This window comes from Neoarius graeffei, chromosome 17, assembly GCF_027579695.1.
Source record: "Neoarius graeffei isolate fNeoGra1 chromosome 17, fNeoGra1.pri, whole genome shotgun sequence".
NCBI lineage: Eukaryota > Metazoa > Chordata > Actinopteri > Siluriformes > Ariidae > Neoarius > Neoarius graeffei.
In genome coordinates, this window is record NC_083585.1 from 64,606,517 (window position 1) to 64,623,520 (window position 17,004).

Consider the following 17,004-nt stretch of genomic DNA (forward strand, 5'->3'; position numbering starts at 1 on the left):
CCTATCTTACCTGAGAGGCTGCAGCCGGCGCTTCCAGACCTCCAAGTGCTTCAGCATAAGGAGAGGGAGAAGAGGTGGGCAGGTGCAAAATGCTTCAACAGCAGACACAGGGTACGAGATCTGGGTAAGCTGTCACCTGGAGACAATGTCTGGATTTCAGATGCAGCGGAAGAGGATAAAGTGACATCCGTACACAGCAGTCCACGATCCTACCTGGTCAAAGGACCACAAGGGACACTGAGGCGGAATCGTTGGCACCCGATTCCAATGCCGGAGTCAGGGTCACAGTGTGAGCAACAACCTGACCAGACTCCAGAATCAGACGCTGGTGTAGAGACTCCTCCATTAGTCACAAAGTCCGTGAACACACCTGACATTATAAGATCAAGGTCAGCCAGAAAAATAAAGAAACCAGATAGATTAAATCTGTGAAAAAAATGTATGAGGAAAAAACAAAGGCACAAGTTTGAATTATATAAAATGCCAAGGTTATAAGGTTAGCAATGTGGTTTAAATGTTATGTTTAAATAAGAGACCAATGTTATGGAATGCTATGTGATTTTATTTGAACATGTGAAAGGGAAAAGTTTTGTAGGCTAGTTTAAGGAAAATACTGATTGTGATTACCTTATGTTGAGAGGAACTTTAAGGAGACACAACTAATGTTCTCATCAACTTTAAGGGGGATGTGGTGTAATCTAATAAATATTGTTTTTGGATTTGACCTGTGGAGGTTACGGGTAATAGGTTTCCGGGTCACTCGAGGGCGATCTCATGTAGATATGCGGAAGTTGAATTGAAACATTGTTCAGTAAAGCTTATGGAATGAGAACCAATGGCTCTTTTCCACTACCCTTTTTCAGCTCACTTCAGCTCGCTTCAGCTCGCTTCAGCCCGACACGGCTCGCGTTTCGACTACCAAAAACCAGCACGACTCAGCTCGCTTCAGCCCTGCTTAGCCCCTAAAACTCGCACCGTTTTGGAGTGGGGCTGAAGCGAGCCAAACCGTGCCGACTGAGGTTGGGGGCGTGAGCAGACACTCCCCTGTGCACTGATTGGTGAGGAGGAGTGTCCTCACATGCCCACACACGCCCCGTGAGCGCGCTGGGATCTGTAAACACCGCAAACCCGGAAGGAGAATAATTACGAATTACGAGAATTTCTGAAGCCTTATGCGCCTCGCCTCATCTATACGCTCTTGCCAGTATCTGTCCGCGTTGTCGGTGACAACAAGCCACAGCACCAAGACCAGCAACACTAACGACTCCATGTCCTCCATGTTTATTGTTTACTCTCCGGGTCGTGAGACTACCGCTTAAAAGATCACTGAATCAGTGACATACAGAGCATCGTGGACGAGTTCGCGGAGCGCAAGGCTCGCCGTATGCCCTTCAAATAATGCGCGCAGTAGGCTATTGATGTTTTATTATGAGCCATGTACAGTATCCTAATGTTTTTTGTTTCTGAGTTACATGTTCGTTTGAAGGACTTGATGTACTAAATAACATAGTTGCACCCGGTAGTGTTGAAATTGGTAAACACCGCAGCTGCGGACATTTTGTAGCCTAAAATGATGTTATGATGAGCTTTAATAAAGGGCCCGGTCATTTGCCCCGCCCCCGGCCCGGCTCTGACTTGTTCCGCCACTGTCACTGATGTCACTGTTTGCGCTGCTTAACGACATCACGTGACGTCCACCCACTTTCACTAACTCCACCCAATGTGTCCACCCACTTCCAGCCAGCACGGTTCAGCGCGGTTGTAGTCGAAATGCAACTCCAACAGCCCCGCTCAGCTCGACTCAGCTCAACTCAGCACGGCATGGCTCAGCCGCGTTTGTAGTGGAAAAGCGGCACAAGTCATCATCATTATTGTCTTGAACAACACAACAGTTTTAACCAGGTTTCCTGTATACAGATAGATAATGTTTGGTTTAACAACTTGTTCCTCAATAAAGTGTTTTAGTTTCTGACCATTAGCAATTAAGCTCCTGGCATTCCACTGTAGAATAGATAGTCATTATAAACTGCCACATGGTGCTTGACTATCAGATACCCCTAATACCATATTGTGAATGGAATCAACTGACAATTCATGAATCTCTAGATACTTTTCTGCTGCTTTTATAATTATTTTAATTCTGTCAATTCTACTTGGGCTGAGCAATTAACCACTTCCACCATAACGGCAATTAAATTTTTCTTCTCCACAATTAAAGTCTCTTCAGTTACTTTACAGCATTTCAGAGTTGTTTGAGTTTGACTCGGGGTAAAACTACAGGAGTCATACTTCCTTTAACCCTTGATTTTGCTTGGTTTTCTTTGTCAACCTTTTTAATAGCTTCCTTTTTAAAAGCTTTAATGGCTTTAATAAGTCCACTATCGACACATGCACACCTGCAGTATGTAGTAGCAACGACTTTGTAGCGCGAATAGCGTGTGGGTGGAGCACAGAGGACGGCAGGACAGAGATCAAGGTTTTCCAGATGGCTTTATTGCCGAACTTTTCAGTCTAACAATGTTTTTAAATCACGCAGGCAGAGAGAGACACACACACTGTCGGCTCTGCCGGGGAAGAAGCTCCCTTCCGCTCTCCCTTTCCCTCCTTAAGTAGGGCGGTTTACTGGGGAGAACACACACAAAACACAGGTTAATGACACTCAGGTGAAGCGATTCTGCCACTTACCTTCCCCAACTCCGCCCTCCTGTCACAGACCGGTGCTTGACCACGCCCCCGCTGCCACAGACTTCATGAATTTTTTTAATGACAAAATTGAGAATATCCGACAAAAAATTCAAACTACTAATTTAAGGTCAGACAATGAAAGTGACCTTGTAGTTAACTATATAACTGTATCGGATCATCAGTTAGAATGTTTCACTCCCCTAAAAGAAACTGAATTACTTTCATTAATCTCTACATCAAAAGCCTCAACTTGCATACTAGATCCCTTACCTACACATCTATTCAAACAGATAATGCCTGGAGTAATTGAACCGCTTCTAAAAATAATAAATTCTTCTCTTATGATTGTCTATGTACCCAAATCCTTTAAACTAGCAGTTATCAAACCCCTGATTAAAAAACCTGACCATGATCCCTGTCAGCTGTCCAATTATCGGCCAATATCAAACCTCCCCTTTATCTCCAAGATCCTTGAAAAAGCTGTGGCACAGCAGTTATGCTCATATTTACATAGGAATAACATCCATGAAATGTATTAGTCAGGATTTAGACCTCATCATAGCACAGAGACAGCACTGGTTAAAGTAGTAAACGACCTACTGTTGGCGTCTGATCAGGGCTGTGTCTCGCTACTTGTGTTGCTTGACCTTAGTGCAGCATTTGATACCACTGATCATTCCATTCTTCTGGATAGACTAGAAAATGTTGTGGGAGTTAAGGGACTGGCCCTCTCCTGACTCAGGTCTTATCTAACTGATCGTTATCAGTATGTTGATATAAATGGTGATATTTCTAGACGTACCAAGGTAAAGTTTGGTGTTCCACAAGGTTCTGTCTTGGGTCCACTGCTTTTTTCTCTATATATGTTACCTCTGGGTGATATTATTCGTAAACATTGTATTAGTTTCCACTGTTATGCTGATGACACACAGTTGTATGTCTCTGCAAAACCTGATGAGAGACACCAGCTTAATAGAATTGAGGAATGTGTTAAGGACAATAGACACTGGATGCTTATTAATTTCCTTCTGCTTAACTCTGACAAGACTGAAGTACTTGTGCTAGGACCACATACAGCTAGAAGTAAGTTTTCTGATTACACAGTGACTCTGGATGGCCTTTCTGTTTCTTCATGTTCAGCAGTAAAAGACCTCAGAGTGATTATTGACCCCAGTCTTTCATTCAAAACTCACATTGATAACATCACCTGGATAGCTTTCTTTCATCTCAGAAATATTGCAAAGATAAGAAATTTAATGTCATTGCATGACGCAGAAAAACTAGTCCATGCTTTCGTTACCTCCAGGTTGGATTATTGTAATGCCTCACTGTCTGGATGTTCCAATAAGTGCATAAATAAGCTCCAGTTAGTTCAAAATGCAGCAGCAAGAGTCCTTACTAGAACTAGAAAATATGACCACATCACGCCTGTCTTATCCACACTGCATTGGCTCCCAATCAAATTTCATATTGATTATAAAATACTAATATTGACCTTTAAAGCACTAAATGGTCTTGCACCACAGTACCTGAGTGAACTTCTGCTCCTCTATGACCCGCCACGCCTACTTAGATCAAAAGGTGCAGGCTATCTGCTGGTACCTCGTATAGTGAAGGTTACATCAGGGGGCAGAGCCTTTTCTTACAAAGCCCCACAGTTATGGAACAGCCTTCCAAGTAATGTTTGGGAATCAGACACAGTCTCAGCATTTAAGTCTAGGCTGAAAACATATCTGTTTAGTCAAGCCTTTTGTTAATGGTGTTTATGAGGTAAAGGTGTCGATCTAGAGGGTCCTCAGACATAGAGTGTTTTGGTAAACTGGGATGTATGGATGCTGTCAGTCCCCACTTGCTTGCTCACTCGAGTTTGTTGATGGTGTAGTGGCTGGCTGCTTTATGTCCCGGGGCTCCCTCATGCCTGTGTTACCTTCTGGCTCTCTCCTTTTAGTTATGCTGTCTTAGTTAGTTGCCGGAGTCCCTGCTTGTACTCGGTGCAATATGTATACTGCTCCTACTTATTCAGGTGACATTGGGCATACCTAACAACCTGGGTTTTCTTTCCCTCCCCCCTCCCCCACCCCAAATCTGTCCCTCTGAGTTACATGGAGTCAACAGGAAATCTTTTGGTGGAGAGGGTGGAGACCTCGACTGGCTATCGTAGCCTGCAGGGAATCGGCCGTCAGACTTCTGTCGCATGTCCCAGACCCGGTGAAATATAACTGAATTGTCTTGGCCAGCCCTAAGGGTCCCATCTGCATCTCATCATTGCTGAGGAGTGTGCTCCCATCACCCAATCAAGCATCCAGTCAGAGCAGGTCATGATATATTTTTTACCATATTAACATGCCATTGTTGTGTGTTATGCCTGATGTCAAGACTCTCATCTCTGTGAGCCTACCACACAGATTTAATACTTGTCATTTTTAGGGCATACCTAACAACATGTGTTTTCTTTCTCTCTCTCTCTTCCCCCCAATCTGTCCCTCTGAGTTACATGTTGGTCCTGGGATTGAGATGCTGGCCTCTTCTGCCCCTCGGACCAGCTTGATCCATCATGGTGCCCTGTGTCTGGTCAGAGTTTTATCGCATCGCTCCTGTGAAGGATGGCCCCATGAGGATAGTTGAGGGTTATACCTGGAGGATGCTCTTGACTCTTACAATAATGCTTTTATGGCTGAGGACTACAGTTGTCTTGCTAACTTTAGGACTGCAGTTATCATGAATCAATTTTGCACTCAAGTTTCCATCAATGGAGAGTTATAACATCAACGAAACTGTCCTCATGTTAAAACTGTTAATATTATAGTCAGGCTGTCTGTTGTTGCCCAAATGAGGATGGGTTTCCTTTTGAGTCTGGTTCCTCTCGAGGTTTCTTCCTCATGTCGTCTGAGGGAGTTTTTCCTTGCCACCGTCGCCACAGGCTTGCTCATTGGGGACAGATTAGGGATAAAATTAGCTCATGTTTTAAGTTGTTCAAATTCTGTAAAGCTGCTTTGCAACAATGTTTATTGTTAAAAGCGCTATACAAATAAACTTGACTTGACTTGACTTAATAGCTTGGGCATAAGTAACGCTCTCTTTCACCTTAACACTTTGCACTTGAATTGCTCTTTTATACATCTCGCACCCTTTATAGGCCACACTGTGTTCACCTCCACAGTTTTGTTCCTTCCTCACATTTACCATATTCATGTTCACCTCCACATCTAGCACACCTAGGTTTTGACTTGCACGCAGAAGAAATGTGTCCATATCGCTGACATTTAAAGCATCTAATTGGTGGGGGGATGTAAGGCCTCGTTATATAACTTAAATATCCAATCATGATCTGCTCAGGCATCTTAACCTCATCCAACACTAACAAGACAGACAAACTTGGTCCTTTAGTTCCATTCCTAATTACTGGCAAATGCTTGACTTTGTTGATTTTAACTCCTTTAACATTGCTTTTAATATCATCCTCTAACAAGTCAGTCGATACACCTGATATCACCGCCATTACTTTACCTCTTTCTTCCCAGTCTTGGGCTTTAACGTGTTTCCCCAGTAAAGTTTTAAGCTTCATTAATCCCATTCTCTGATCTCTATCTTGACAAACAACTAACAGGTTACCATCTTTTAACGTTGTGACGGAGCGAACTTCACCTACTTGCCTATAAATGGCTTCACTGACTTTCAGTGGGTTCGTTATACAAGGGGTTTGAAATCGGATCACAACTTTAACATCAGTCCTCGATCTTTTCGCTTCATCTTGTTTAGCTTTCACCTTTCTTTTCTTCGATGCTCTTTGAACCAAATTCCATTTACCTGACTTATCTTCTCCTTCACTTTTATAGTACTCTCACTGTCATTCTCTTCTGAAAACTCCTCCAAATCATTAGTTTCACACTCATCTAGAACTCCTTTCAATCCATGATCACACCCCAGTCCACCAAGCGCCAGTTGCAATGAATCTGGCGGCTCTTTCGCGTTCCTGGAAGCACTCATCACGTTTTTTCTCAGATCAGTCTGTCTGTGAATCCCATTGAAAGTCACAGCTGCCTTTTGAACAGTTTCACTCCAGAGAATATTGCTGAACTACTTTGATGTTTCTGTCACACAAATAACATTGAAATAACAATCAGTTGACATTTTCACAGAAAACTAAACTTATAATATCATAAGTGTTGCAAACATATGAAGATAGAAGTTACGTCATTTTGGGTGTCTTTTAATTTTAGTTAGTTCTAGAGGCGATATTTCCAGTTTTCATTGAAATGTTTTTATTGACTTATTTAGTTGTTTTTTTTTTCTTTTTGGTTATAATTGTGTAGATGATTATGCCATGTATTTAAATGTATTTTATTTGGTCTCAGAATGAGCTAAAGGAGGAGCAGATGAAATCCCAGCAGAGGATCCAGGAGAAGCAGAAGGAGGTGCAGGAGCTGAAACAGACTGTGGATACTATTAAGGTGAGGAGTGAAGAGTAGCTGTGTTTCAATTAACCTGCTTAAAGGAGATACTCAGAACCATGGCCTCATTTTTTGTTTATAAATGCCTTGAGACCAGTGGCGGTTGGCCCATAGGGGGTGCTCAGGCGCCGCCCTCCCAGATGTGGAGGGAAAAAATATATATATAATATATATATATATATAAACAAATGTTATTATCAATGTCAGTTTTACTTAATAGTGTGTGCCTACATGCAATCTGAATTATTTAAACAACATTTCCACCAACTGACTCTCATTCAACAGTGAATTTCCACCGACAGACTTGTATCATTTCTCTTCTTGGACACTCGTCAAAGCGCCCCAGAAGTGCAGCGAAATAGCCAATCATGTATGGTTGCTTGGGAAAAATAATAAATATTTGGCCAATCAGCATCACCGGATTTAATGGTTTTGGGGCGCTGGAAATTTCGCCCCTGCTACAGAAAATGTGGGAAAGTTTTGGTTGCTATGGTGATAAACTTGAGGTCTCAGGTCAGTCAGTAAGAGAGATGATGGCGATGATGACAGTTGAGGGGTAGCTTCCACCAAATTCAGTGTGATCTTTGTTGAACTACCCTTTCGCGAGAAGGACGATGGTGGAAAAAATCCATGTTAAGGAGCTGTGACCCAACAAGCCCGAAATAAACATCACCCAGCCAACCAAGGAGAAAGTTAAAGCCTACAACAGGACTTTTTGCAGGAGTTGGTTCCAGCGTAAGTCGTGGCTGACAGGCTGTGGAACAGCCAATGCACTTTTTTGTTTCCCCTGCATCCTTTTCAAAAGTAACAGGTGTGATTTGACGTGGACACAGTCTGGACAAACTGACTTAAAGCAGCTCTCTGAACGCATCAAGAAGCAGGAAAGATCAAGAGTTCACATGGGAAACTGCGTAAAGCTAGCTGTGCTTGGAATGATTAGCATAGCGGCGCAGCTAGATGATGGGCACCGCATTGCTGTAAGAAGGCACAACGAAGAGGTCGAAAAAAAACGTCATATTTTATCTAAGATCATCGATTGTGTTAAATTTTGTGGTGCTTTTGAACTAGCAATGCGGGGACAGACAGACGAGCAAAGTTCTTGTACAAATAAGAACTCTCCACCCCATTCACTCACTTCATCAACTCTCTCTCTCACACTTGCATACAGACATACAAATACCCACCTACTCAGACTCGCACTCACCCACTTAAAAATCACATCATACTCTCTCTCCTCACTCACTCAGTCACTCACTACACAGTCCAACTTCACAAACACACACACTGACTCAAAGTAGGAACATCACTCTCTCCCTTTGGAGTTTGGACAGAGGAGATGCAAGGACTAAATCTGCCGAGTGTAAACATAACGCCACTGTTGAATCAGAACTTGTCTTTGTTATTAACCCCGCCGACAGTAGTCGGAGGGGTTATTATTTTCACCTGCGTCAGTCTGTGTGTGTGTGTATCTGTCTGTCTGTCTGTGTGTCTGCAAGATATCTCAAGAACCAATGGATCGATTTGGACCAAATTTTGTACATGTGTTGCCAATCACCCAGGAAGGAAACCATTAAATTTTGGAGGTCAAAGGTCAAGGTCATGGCAGAACTTCGAAATTTTCGCCCAATGTATTTTAATAGGGAAAAGGCGGGGTTTGCACTCGTTAGAGTGTCCCTGTCTAGTTATTGTTAGTTTTGGTTCGTCAAGTCAAGTCAAGTTTATTTGTATAGCGCTTTTAACAATAAACATTGTCACAAAGCAGTTCGTGTTGTCTCTCAGTTCTGAACTGGACAGTAACTTCAAATCCTTCACTCTCTCACACAGAAATCTTACCCTCATCTCAGAAACACACACACACACACACACACACACACACACACACACACACACACACACACACACACACACACACACACATCTCTCTCTCTCTCTCTCTCTCTCTCTCTCTCTGTCTTTGGTTAGAGGTGATGTTCAAAACTAGACCTTTTGGTTCAATACAATATTGTCAAAAATTTGACAATAATCACACATCTTTCTTGTCATAGTTTGTATTCACAACAAGAGTGTCAACACTGTGTTTCACTCCCCCTCTCTCTCTCGTTTCACAGAAATACACCTAGCTCAGAACACACACACACACACACACACACACACACACACACACACACACACACACCACATCTCTCTCTTTCTTTTGAATGACCTTGACGTCTGTAAGGTCACAGCAGGAAGGCTATCGGTCTCATCACCATTTCCGCTATACTAAAACACAGAGGTAACTGCAACTTCCAGCTTCCATTTTGAGCTAATTTATCGCCATGTCACGTCGATGTGTTGCTGGCTGGTGCAGCAACATGACAGAAGGTGGATTTATGTTGCATTCATGGCCCAAGAATGTTCAAACTGCAAAGATTTGGACACATTTTGCGAGAAGTTCACAGGCACATTGGGCGCCTACGAAGTGGTCCCTCCTCTGCTCTGCACATTTTACTGAAGACTCGTACGAAACCTCTGATCTGTTGAGGAGCGTTTGCTATAAGCCTGTTTTGAAAGAGGGTGCAGTACCATTAATTAAATAAAACTACAAGAAAAGGAAAACATTGTATTTATTATTTTTTTAAAAGGAAAGTAAGTTCAGTGGCACCAGCTCTCCCACAGTTTGAGCCGAGGGTTGTTGGTAAAACCCAGGATGGAACGGGACGTCACTTATTATCGCTCAGGCAGTGACCTCCCTGTGGTTGTTGCTAAAACCGGCGATGTCTCGTCCCGGGTTTTAGTAATTGGCTGAGCCGAGCAGTAATGGTGGAGTACTCAGTATGGAGAAAATGGAGAATGAGTGGACCAGCCGTCTGATTTCTAAACTGGATATTGCTGCCATCTCGCCCTTGCGTGGAAGAAGCGAATGAACGGAGAACTGAATGAACAACTGAACGTCAGATTGTTTCAAAACAATCGGCCACAAGATCGGCCTTCAAGAAGCGAGAACGCAGACGGGCAAGCTCCGACTCTCATTTGGATACAAAACAACAGAAACAACACGTTGTTTACCTGCATTTAGATTAATACATGTAACTTGTATTGTGTGTTTTAAGGTATCGGGATAAGATTGATTTAATTTGCTTCAGAATGTGATTGTCTCAGTTCATCTGATTATTTAATGAGCCTTTTACATTTTATCAGTGAAAATGCATGCATGTACATGTATGTTGCATAAGTTATAACACCTATCCTGTTTTAATGAGAGTCAACCCACAATCAATGAAGTCAAGTCAGTAACGGTATTTCTTACTTTCACCATAAATTTTTATTTATGTGACTTTGGTCTATAGCTGTCAAAGGCCGCGGCCTTAAAACCGGTTCCCACAGTGATGTCACACGCTCAGGGCTGGCTGGCTCAGCGGGGCAGCTCCAATGCCAAATTTGCGGTCGAGCTAAGTTGTTTTTTATTCCCATTTATGCACCATACAAGAGTCAAGGATGGAGATACTATCCACTCAGAAATGTATTTTAAAATAAAGGTTCTGCGTATCTCCTTAAAATGGTGAACTAAAAAAACAAGGAATGAAAACCCAGGGTTTAACAAAAACAACTCAAATATCTCGAGAGAGAGTTTATTTTTACAGAGTGTCCCATTTGACCTCCTTTTTTTTGTGTGTGTGTGTGTGTGTGTGTGTGTGTGTGTGTACTAACAGATGCGTTATCAGTCAGCAGTAGATGACAGTGAGAGGATCTTTACTCAGATGATCAGCTCCATGGAGAAAAAGCGCTCGGAGATGACGGAGCTGATCAGAGCTCAGGAGAAAGCTGAACTGAATCAAGCGGAGCGACTCCTGAAGCAACTGGAGCAGGAGATTGCTGATCTTCAGAGGAGAGTCACTGAGCTGGAGCAGCTTTCACACACACACAATCACATCCACTTCCTCCAGGTAACACTCACTGTCTGATCTACAGAGGGCGCTGTTCCTCACAAAGTTTCCTCCTAAAAGCTCATTACAGCAACAATAAATGTTCCTGTCTGAGATCTCAAGTGTGTCTTTGGTCTGATTCAGTCTGAGATTCATTTGTTCCTCTCCTACACTTTTCTCCTTCTCTGTTCTGTGTTTCCTCTCTGTAGAGTTTCCCGTCTCTCTGTGTTTCTCCTGGATGTGACGACTCACCCAGCTTCACTGTCAATCAACATCTCTCATTTGATGGAGTGAGGAAATCTCTCTCAGATCTGAAAAAACGAGTTAAGAAAATCTGTGAGAAGGAATTCAACAAAATCCATCCACAAGGTAAACAAACAAACATTTGTTCTGTATCACAGTAAAGAGAGCCATAAAATTAATGTAACGGAAATAAAACATAAGCAGGAACAAAACTGCATCAAATCACAAAGCATTAGTATTAGCCTCAGAAATTACATGTGCAAATTACAAATAAATTTCCCAGATAAACAGGACCTTAATCACAAATCCACAAACTCATCTTATTGAACTTTACACATAACAAATATGATGAACATTAGATCAGAACCGAGGCCTTAATTCCTCCATAAAATCCATCAGAAAGTAAAAACACACACATTGTCAGAGCTTCAGCTGGGAAAAGTTTTTGCTTCTTCTCATGATTCTTACATTCAAATGCTGCACAGTGTGATGCCATTTTGGCCGATCTCTAAATCGTGTCTGACTGAGAGCAGTGAGGAATCTAATTTTTCATTTTCATGCTTTAAACTGTTTTCGTGTCATTTTTCAGTCTCCATTTTGTCTCTGTGTCTCTACAGCTGCAGCAGTTCACATGATTTTACCCTCAAAACCAAAGAGCAGAGAAGATTTCCTGCAGTGTAGGTGTAAAACACACACACACACACACACACACACACTCACTTCAACTCAGAGGAGGACCGCCCACATGATGGTCTTTCTTTCTTTCTTTCTTTCTTTCTTTCTTTCTTTCGACCTACAACACACAGAATGTGTATCAATAATAGTTTATTTATATCACACACAGAAATCGAATACATACGAAGGATAAAATTCTGCCTAGAAATAACTAGTAATCTAATCTCACTCTGCAGAAAAAAATAATGGATTACTGTTATAAAGAAGAAAGCTAGTCGCACAGAGGCACAATGATAAAATACAATATTTCAACAAATACAATAAAACAATAAAAAGAGGGAAAAAATGAAATGACAGTGTGAGGAAAAGAGAAAGGAATGCTGATCTGAAGTGATAATCGTACTTTTGATAGAACGCTTGAAATTGCTGAAGCTAAGACTCTGGAAAGATTCTTTTGGGGTGGATTAAAAAAGAACAAAATTTTTGTCGACATTCAGAGAGAATTTATTTGCACAAAGCCATGCGATGATATCAGAATCAAAATTACTTTATTAATCCCCGGAGGGAAATTAAAATTTGCAACCAAGCTCCCGAATATCGACTAATTCAGAATTTACCCTGGCTTCTAGAGAATCTAAAGATGAATCTGCCAGGAATAAATTTGAGTCACCTGCAAAAAGATGAAAATCAAATATATTGGAGCAGTTCCTAAAATCGGGCGGCACGGTGGTGTAGTGGTTAGCGCTGTCGCCTCACAGCAAGAAGGTCCTGGGTTCGAGCCCCGGGGCCGGCGAGGGCCTTTCTGTGTGGAGTTTGCATGTTCTCCCCGTGTCCGCGTGGGTTTCCTCCGGGTGCTCCGGTTTCCCCCACAGTCCAAAGACATGCAGGTTAGGTTAACTGGTGACTCTAAATTGACCATAGGTGTGAATGTGAGTGTGAATGGTTGTCTGTGTCTATGTGTCAGCCCTGTGATGACCTGGCGACTTGTCCAGGGTGTACCCTGCCTTTCGCCCGTAGTCAGCTGGGATAGGCTCCAGCTTGCCTGCGACCCTGTAGAAGGATAAAGTGGCTAGAGATAATGAGATGAGATGAGTTCCTAAAATCATTTATGTATAAGAGAAATAGAAGGGGGCCATGAAGCGAATCCTGTGGTACTCCACATGAAATTGGTAAATAGCTGGATGAAATATTACCAACTGAAACAAACTGATGTCTATTTGATAGATATGAGGCAAACCAATCATGGACAATCCTACGGATGCCATAAGGATATAACTTTGCTTACAAAATATCATGATCTATGGCATCAACGGCTTTACTCAGACAAAGAATGATACCACAGGAAAATTTGCCATCTTCAATTGCTCTTTGGATTTTTTCAGTGATTTAGTAAAAGTGCATGTTCTGTAGATCTGTTGTCACGGAAACCAAACTGACCAGAATATATTAAATCAAACTTCTCTCGATATGTATTCAGCCTATTTTACATGAGTTTTTCTAATATTTTTGATAAAAAATTGACAAAAGAGAAATTGGTCTATGATTAGAAGTTAACAGTTGAGCTCCTGCTTTAAACACGGCTCTGACACGAGCAAGTTTAAAAGAATCAGGAACAGTACCAGAAGTAAAGGAGAAGTGATGTAGGATCTCCACAGGCTTTGAGATTGAATTTAATATATTGAACAGGGCTACAGAAATACTAAATGGGCCACAAGCCTCTCCAGACTTGAGCCAGAGAAAAATGTCTTGAATTTCTTGTGTCCATGTAGGGCTAAGAAGAAAGCTGTCACTTGTCAGAGAAGCAAGAAAATCTGAAAATATTTTGTTGACCTTTGGTATTGCTTGGCTGATACTTTTACCAATGTCTGCAAAATAAACATTGAACTCATTTGCTAGATCCTTTTACCTATAGGAGTCAAATGATTTAGCTTATTTCTCTACACTTTGTACTTAGCATACAGGCACTGATTTCTCGTCTTGATAGATTTTTCTATACAATTTGATTTAATAATTTATTGTTCTAAGACTGAAGGGAAATCCAAGGTTCAGATTTGAGTTTGATTTCCTTCCTTGACATGGTTTTTCAGAGGAACATGAGTGGTAATAATTTCATCAGAGTTTTCAAGAAAGCTGGAGAATGTCATGAATATCAGGCTCACCATCGGACTGGCTAGAGCAGTCAATTTGTTGAAAACCATAAATAAATGCATCTTCATTGAACCATATGAAATCCATCCATTATCCATAACCGCTTATCCTGTGCAGGGTTGCAGGCAAGCTGGAGCCTATCCCAGCTGACTATGGGCGAGAGGTGGGGTACACCCTGGACAAATCACCAGGTCATCACAGGGCTGACACATAGAGACAAACAACACTCACATTCTCACCTACAGTCAATTTAGAACCAACAATTAGCCTAACTTGCATGTCTTTGGACTGTGAAGAAAACCCACACAGACACAGGGAGAACATGCAAACTCCACACAGAAAGGCCCCCATTGGCCACTGGGCTTGAACCCAGAACCTTCTTGCTGTGAGGTAACAGTGCTAACCACTACACCACTGTGCCACCTGCCGTAGGAACTCTCTTCTCTAAACTTGCTTATTCAATGGGGAGGGTGAATTGAGTCAATAGAGAAAAAGTTGGGAAAATGGTTAGTTAGGTCATTATAAAATATTCCCATTAGATGTAGCATATTTAAGTCAGGCGGCACGGTGGTGTAGTGGTTAGCGCTGTCGCCTCACAGCAAGAAGGTCCTGGGTTCGAGCCCCGGGGCCGGCGAGGGCCTTTCTGTGCGGAGTTTGCATGTTCTCCCCGTGTCCGCGTGGGTTTCCTCCGGGTGCTCCGGTTTCCCCCACAGTCCAAAGACATGCAGGTTAGGTTAACTGGTGACTCTAAATTGACCGTAGGTGTGAATGTGAGTGTGAATGGTTGTCTGTGTCTATGTGTCAGCCCTGTGATGACCTGGCGACTTGTCCAGGGTGTACCCTGCCTTTCGCCCGTAGTCAGCTGGGATAGGCTCCAGCTTGCCTGCGACCCTGTAGAAGGATAAAGCGGCTAGAGATAATGTGAAATGTGAGATATTTAAGTCATCCGACCATCCATTATCCTTAACCGCTTATCTTGTGCAGGGTCAGCTGGGATAGGCTCCAGCTTGCCTGTGACCCTGCACAGGATATTTAAGTGAATTAAAATATATATCGTCAATAAACATGGTTGAAAAGAATAGGAAGATGAAGTATTGATAAATTGACCTGTAGGTATCCGAGTGTCTGAATTCATCAGATTTAAGTTTAGGTTGCTCACAAAAATACAAAGCTTTGACTCCTCATGGATTTTATCAGTTATTATTGAAAGCTTATCCAGAAATGGCTGAAAAGAACTGTTTCGGTGTCTGTATCTCACACCACAAACTATGTTCTTCCAGCCTTCATTATGGAGCTCAACAGAAACTGATTCATCTTGATCAGAAGTATTAAGGTCATCTCTTAGATTATAACTTCAGGAATTTATGAAGAGTCCAGTTTAGAGTGTTGGGAAATGTAATTAAAGTCAGGTAAGTAAAAATTGACAAAACTATCTTTGAGTTGAATGCCAGGTTTCTGAAAGGCAAAGGATCTTCAATAGATGATCTAAAATACTGAGTATGTCTTGAAATTCATCAAATTTAGCTGAGAGGCTCCTGGTAATATAGTGAAGGAAAAAGAACAACTTGTCAGATAAACAAGAAGATAGAGTCATCTTTATCCCCTGCCCTACATACCAACTATATACCAAGTTTCAAGATATTGTCATGTTTTTCAAGTTCTGCTGCAGGAAACCAACCGTACCTCTTTACACTGACCTCAGCAGCCCATGACATAAACCCACTGGACCTTTGGTCCAGGTGAGCTAAAAATTAAAATTTCATGTCTTAGTATCAAAAGGCACATCTACATTACGTCATCAACACATATACCACCTTTCAAGACCAAACCACTCATAGTTTTCAAGTTCTGCCCTGAAAACCAAACCTACCCTAGAGACTAAGTCTGAAATTGTTTCCATGGAAACATGAAAAATTAAAATTTCTCAAATTTCTTAGTATGAAAAGGCACATCTACATCACCTTGTTAACATGTATACCAAGTTTCAGATCCGTATCCTCAATAGTTTTGGATATATGCTCCAGAAACGACCTTTGCTCAAAGTCAAAATCAATTACTGTGTAAAAATTTGAAAAATACTTTTTTCCAAAAATCGAAAATAGCAAAAGGCACCAGTTCACATGTTGCTTGATATGTATACAAAGGTTCATGAAGATATCTTCAGTAGTTTTAAAGATATGGCCCAGAAACGAAAACGTGACCAGACGGACAGATGGTGTAGTGTGTTAGGAATCACACGAGAGGAATATCCATTTTGTTGGTTTTTAATGAACACGCTCAACTCTAACACACATTTCCATCATGTTTGCCTCGCTATCATCCTATTCTACTCTGTTCTCGCGTGTCTCTCTCGCGAGATTTGTATTATGAGAACACTACATCTTCCCTCTTTTTAATAATGAAGTTCCTAGAGGTAAACTTAAAAAAAAAACAAATCATATCTCCATCAATGTAGCTAGACTGTGTTGAAACTTAACTTGTATGACATCAGCACTGTATGCTAAACCAATCTCATTTCAACATGTTAACATAAGTGTTTTTTTCTTTTCCTAAATCAGAATGAAAAATAAATATCTGTTTTAAACAAAACTTAAAATAATTCACCCTTCCCTCTTTTTAAACAACAAAATCATTCTTTTTTCTTTTTCTTTTTTTTAGTAAAGTCAGAGTTCAGGTAGACATCACATAGTCCTTCTGCCATACAAGTGGGGACCTGACACGAGTCGACTTCACCGGTGCATCAGGTGACGGTACTGCTGTCATGGGTTCTGGATCTATGATAGGGGGGGAATGGGTGGGCATGGAAGTGGCGACCAGGACAGACTCAGCTGGTGTGAGGACTGGATCTGGGATGGAGGGGGTGCTGAGACTGACATCACCGTCAAACTTCTTTACAT

The 17,004-nt window shown here is 41.7% G+C and overlaps 1 protein-coding gene across 1 annotated transcript in view; it reads left to right on the forward strand.

Moving 5' to 3' along the window:
- The window catches only part of LOC132901270 (E3 ubiquitin/ISG15 ligase TRIM25-like), a 51,276-nt gene that overhangs the window by 20,136 nt on the left and 14,136 nt on the right, over window positions 1-17,004 (forward strand). Inside the window, exons 2-5 of the mRNA XM_060943586.1 lie at window positions 7,041-7,136; window positions 10,829-11,062; window positions 11,251-11,364; window positions 11,922-11,961. Of these exons, the coding sequence (XP_060799569.1) occupies window positions 7,041-7,136; window positions 10,829-11,062; window positions 11,251-11,364; window positions 11,922-11,961 (484 nt within the window). The remainder of the gene's footprint in view (window positions 1-7,040; window positions 7,137-10,828; window positions 11,063-11,250; window positions 11,365-11,921; window positions 11,962-17,004) is intronic.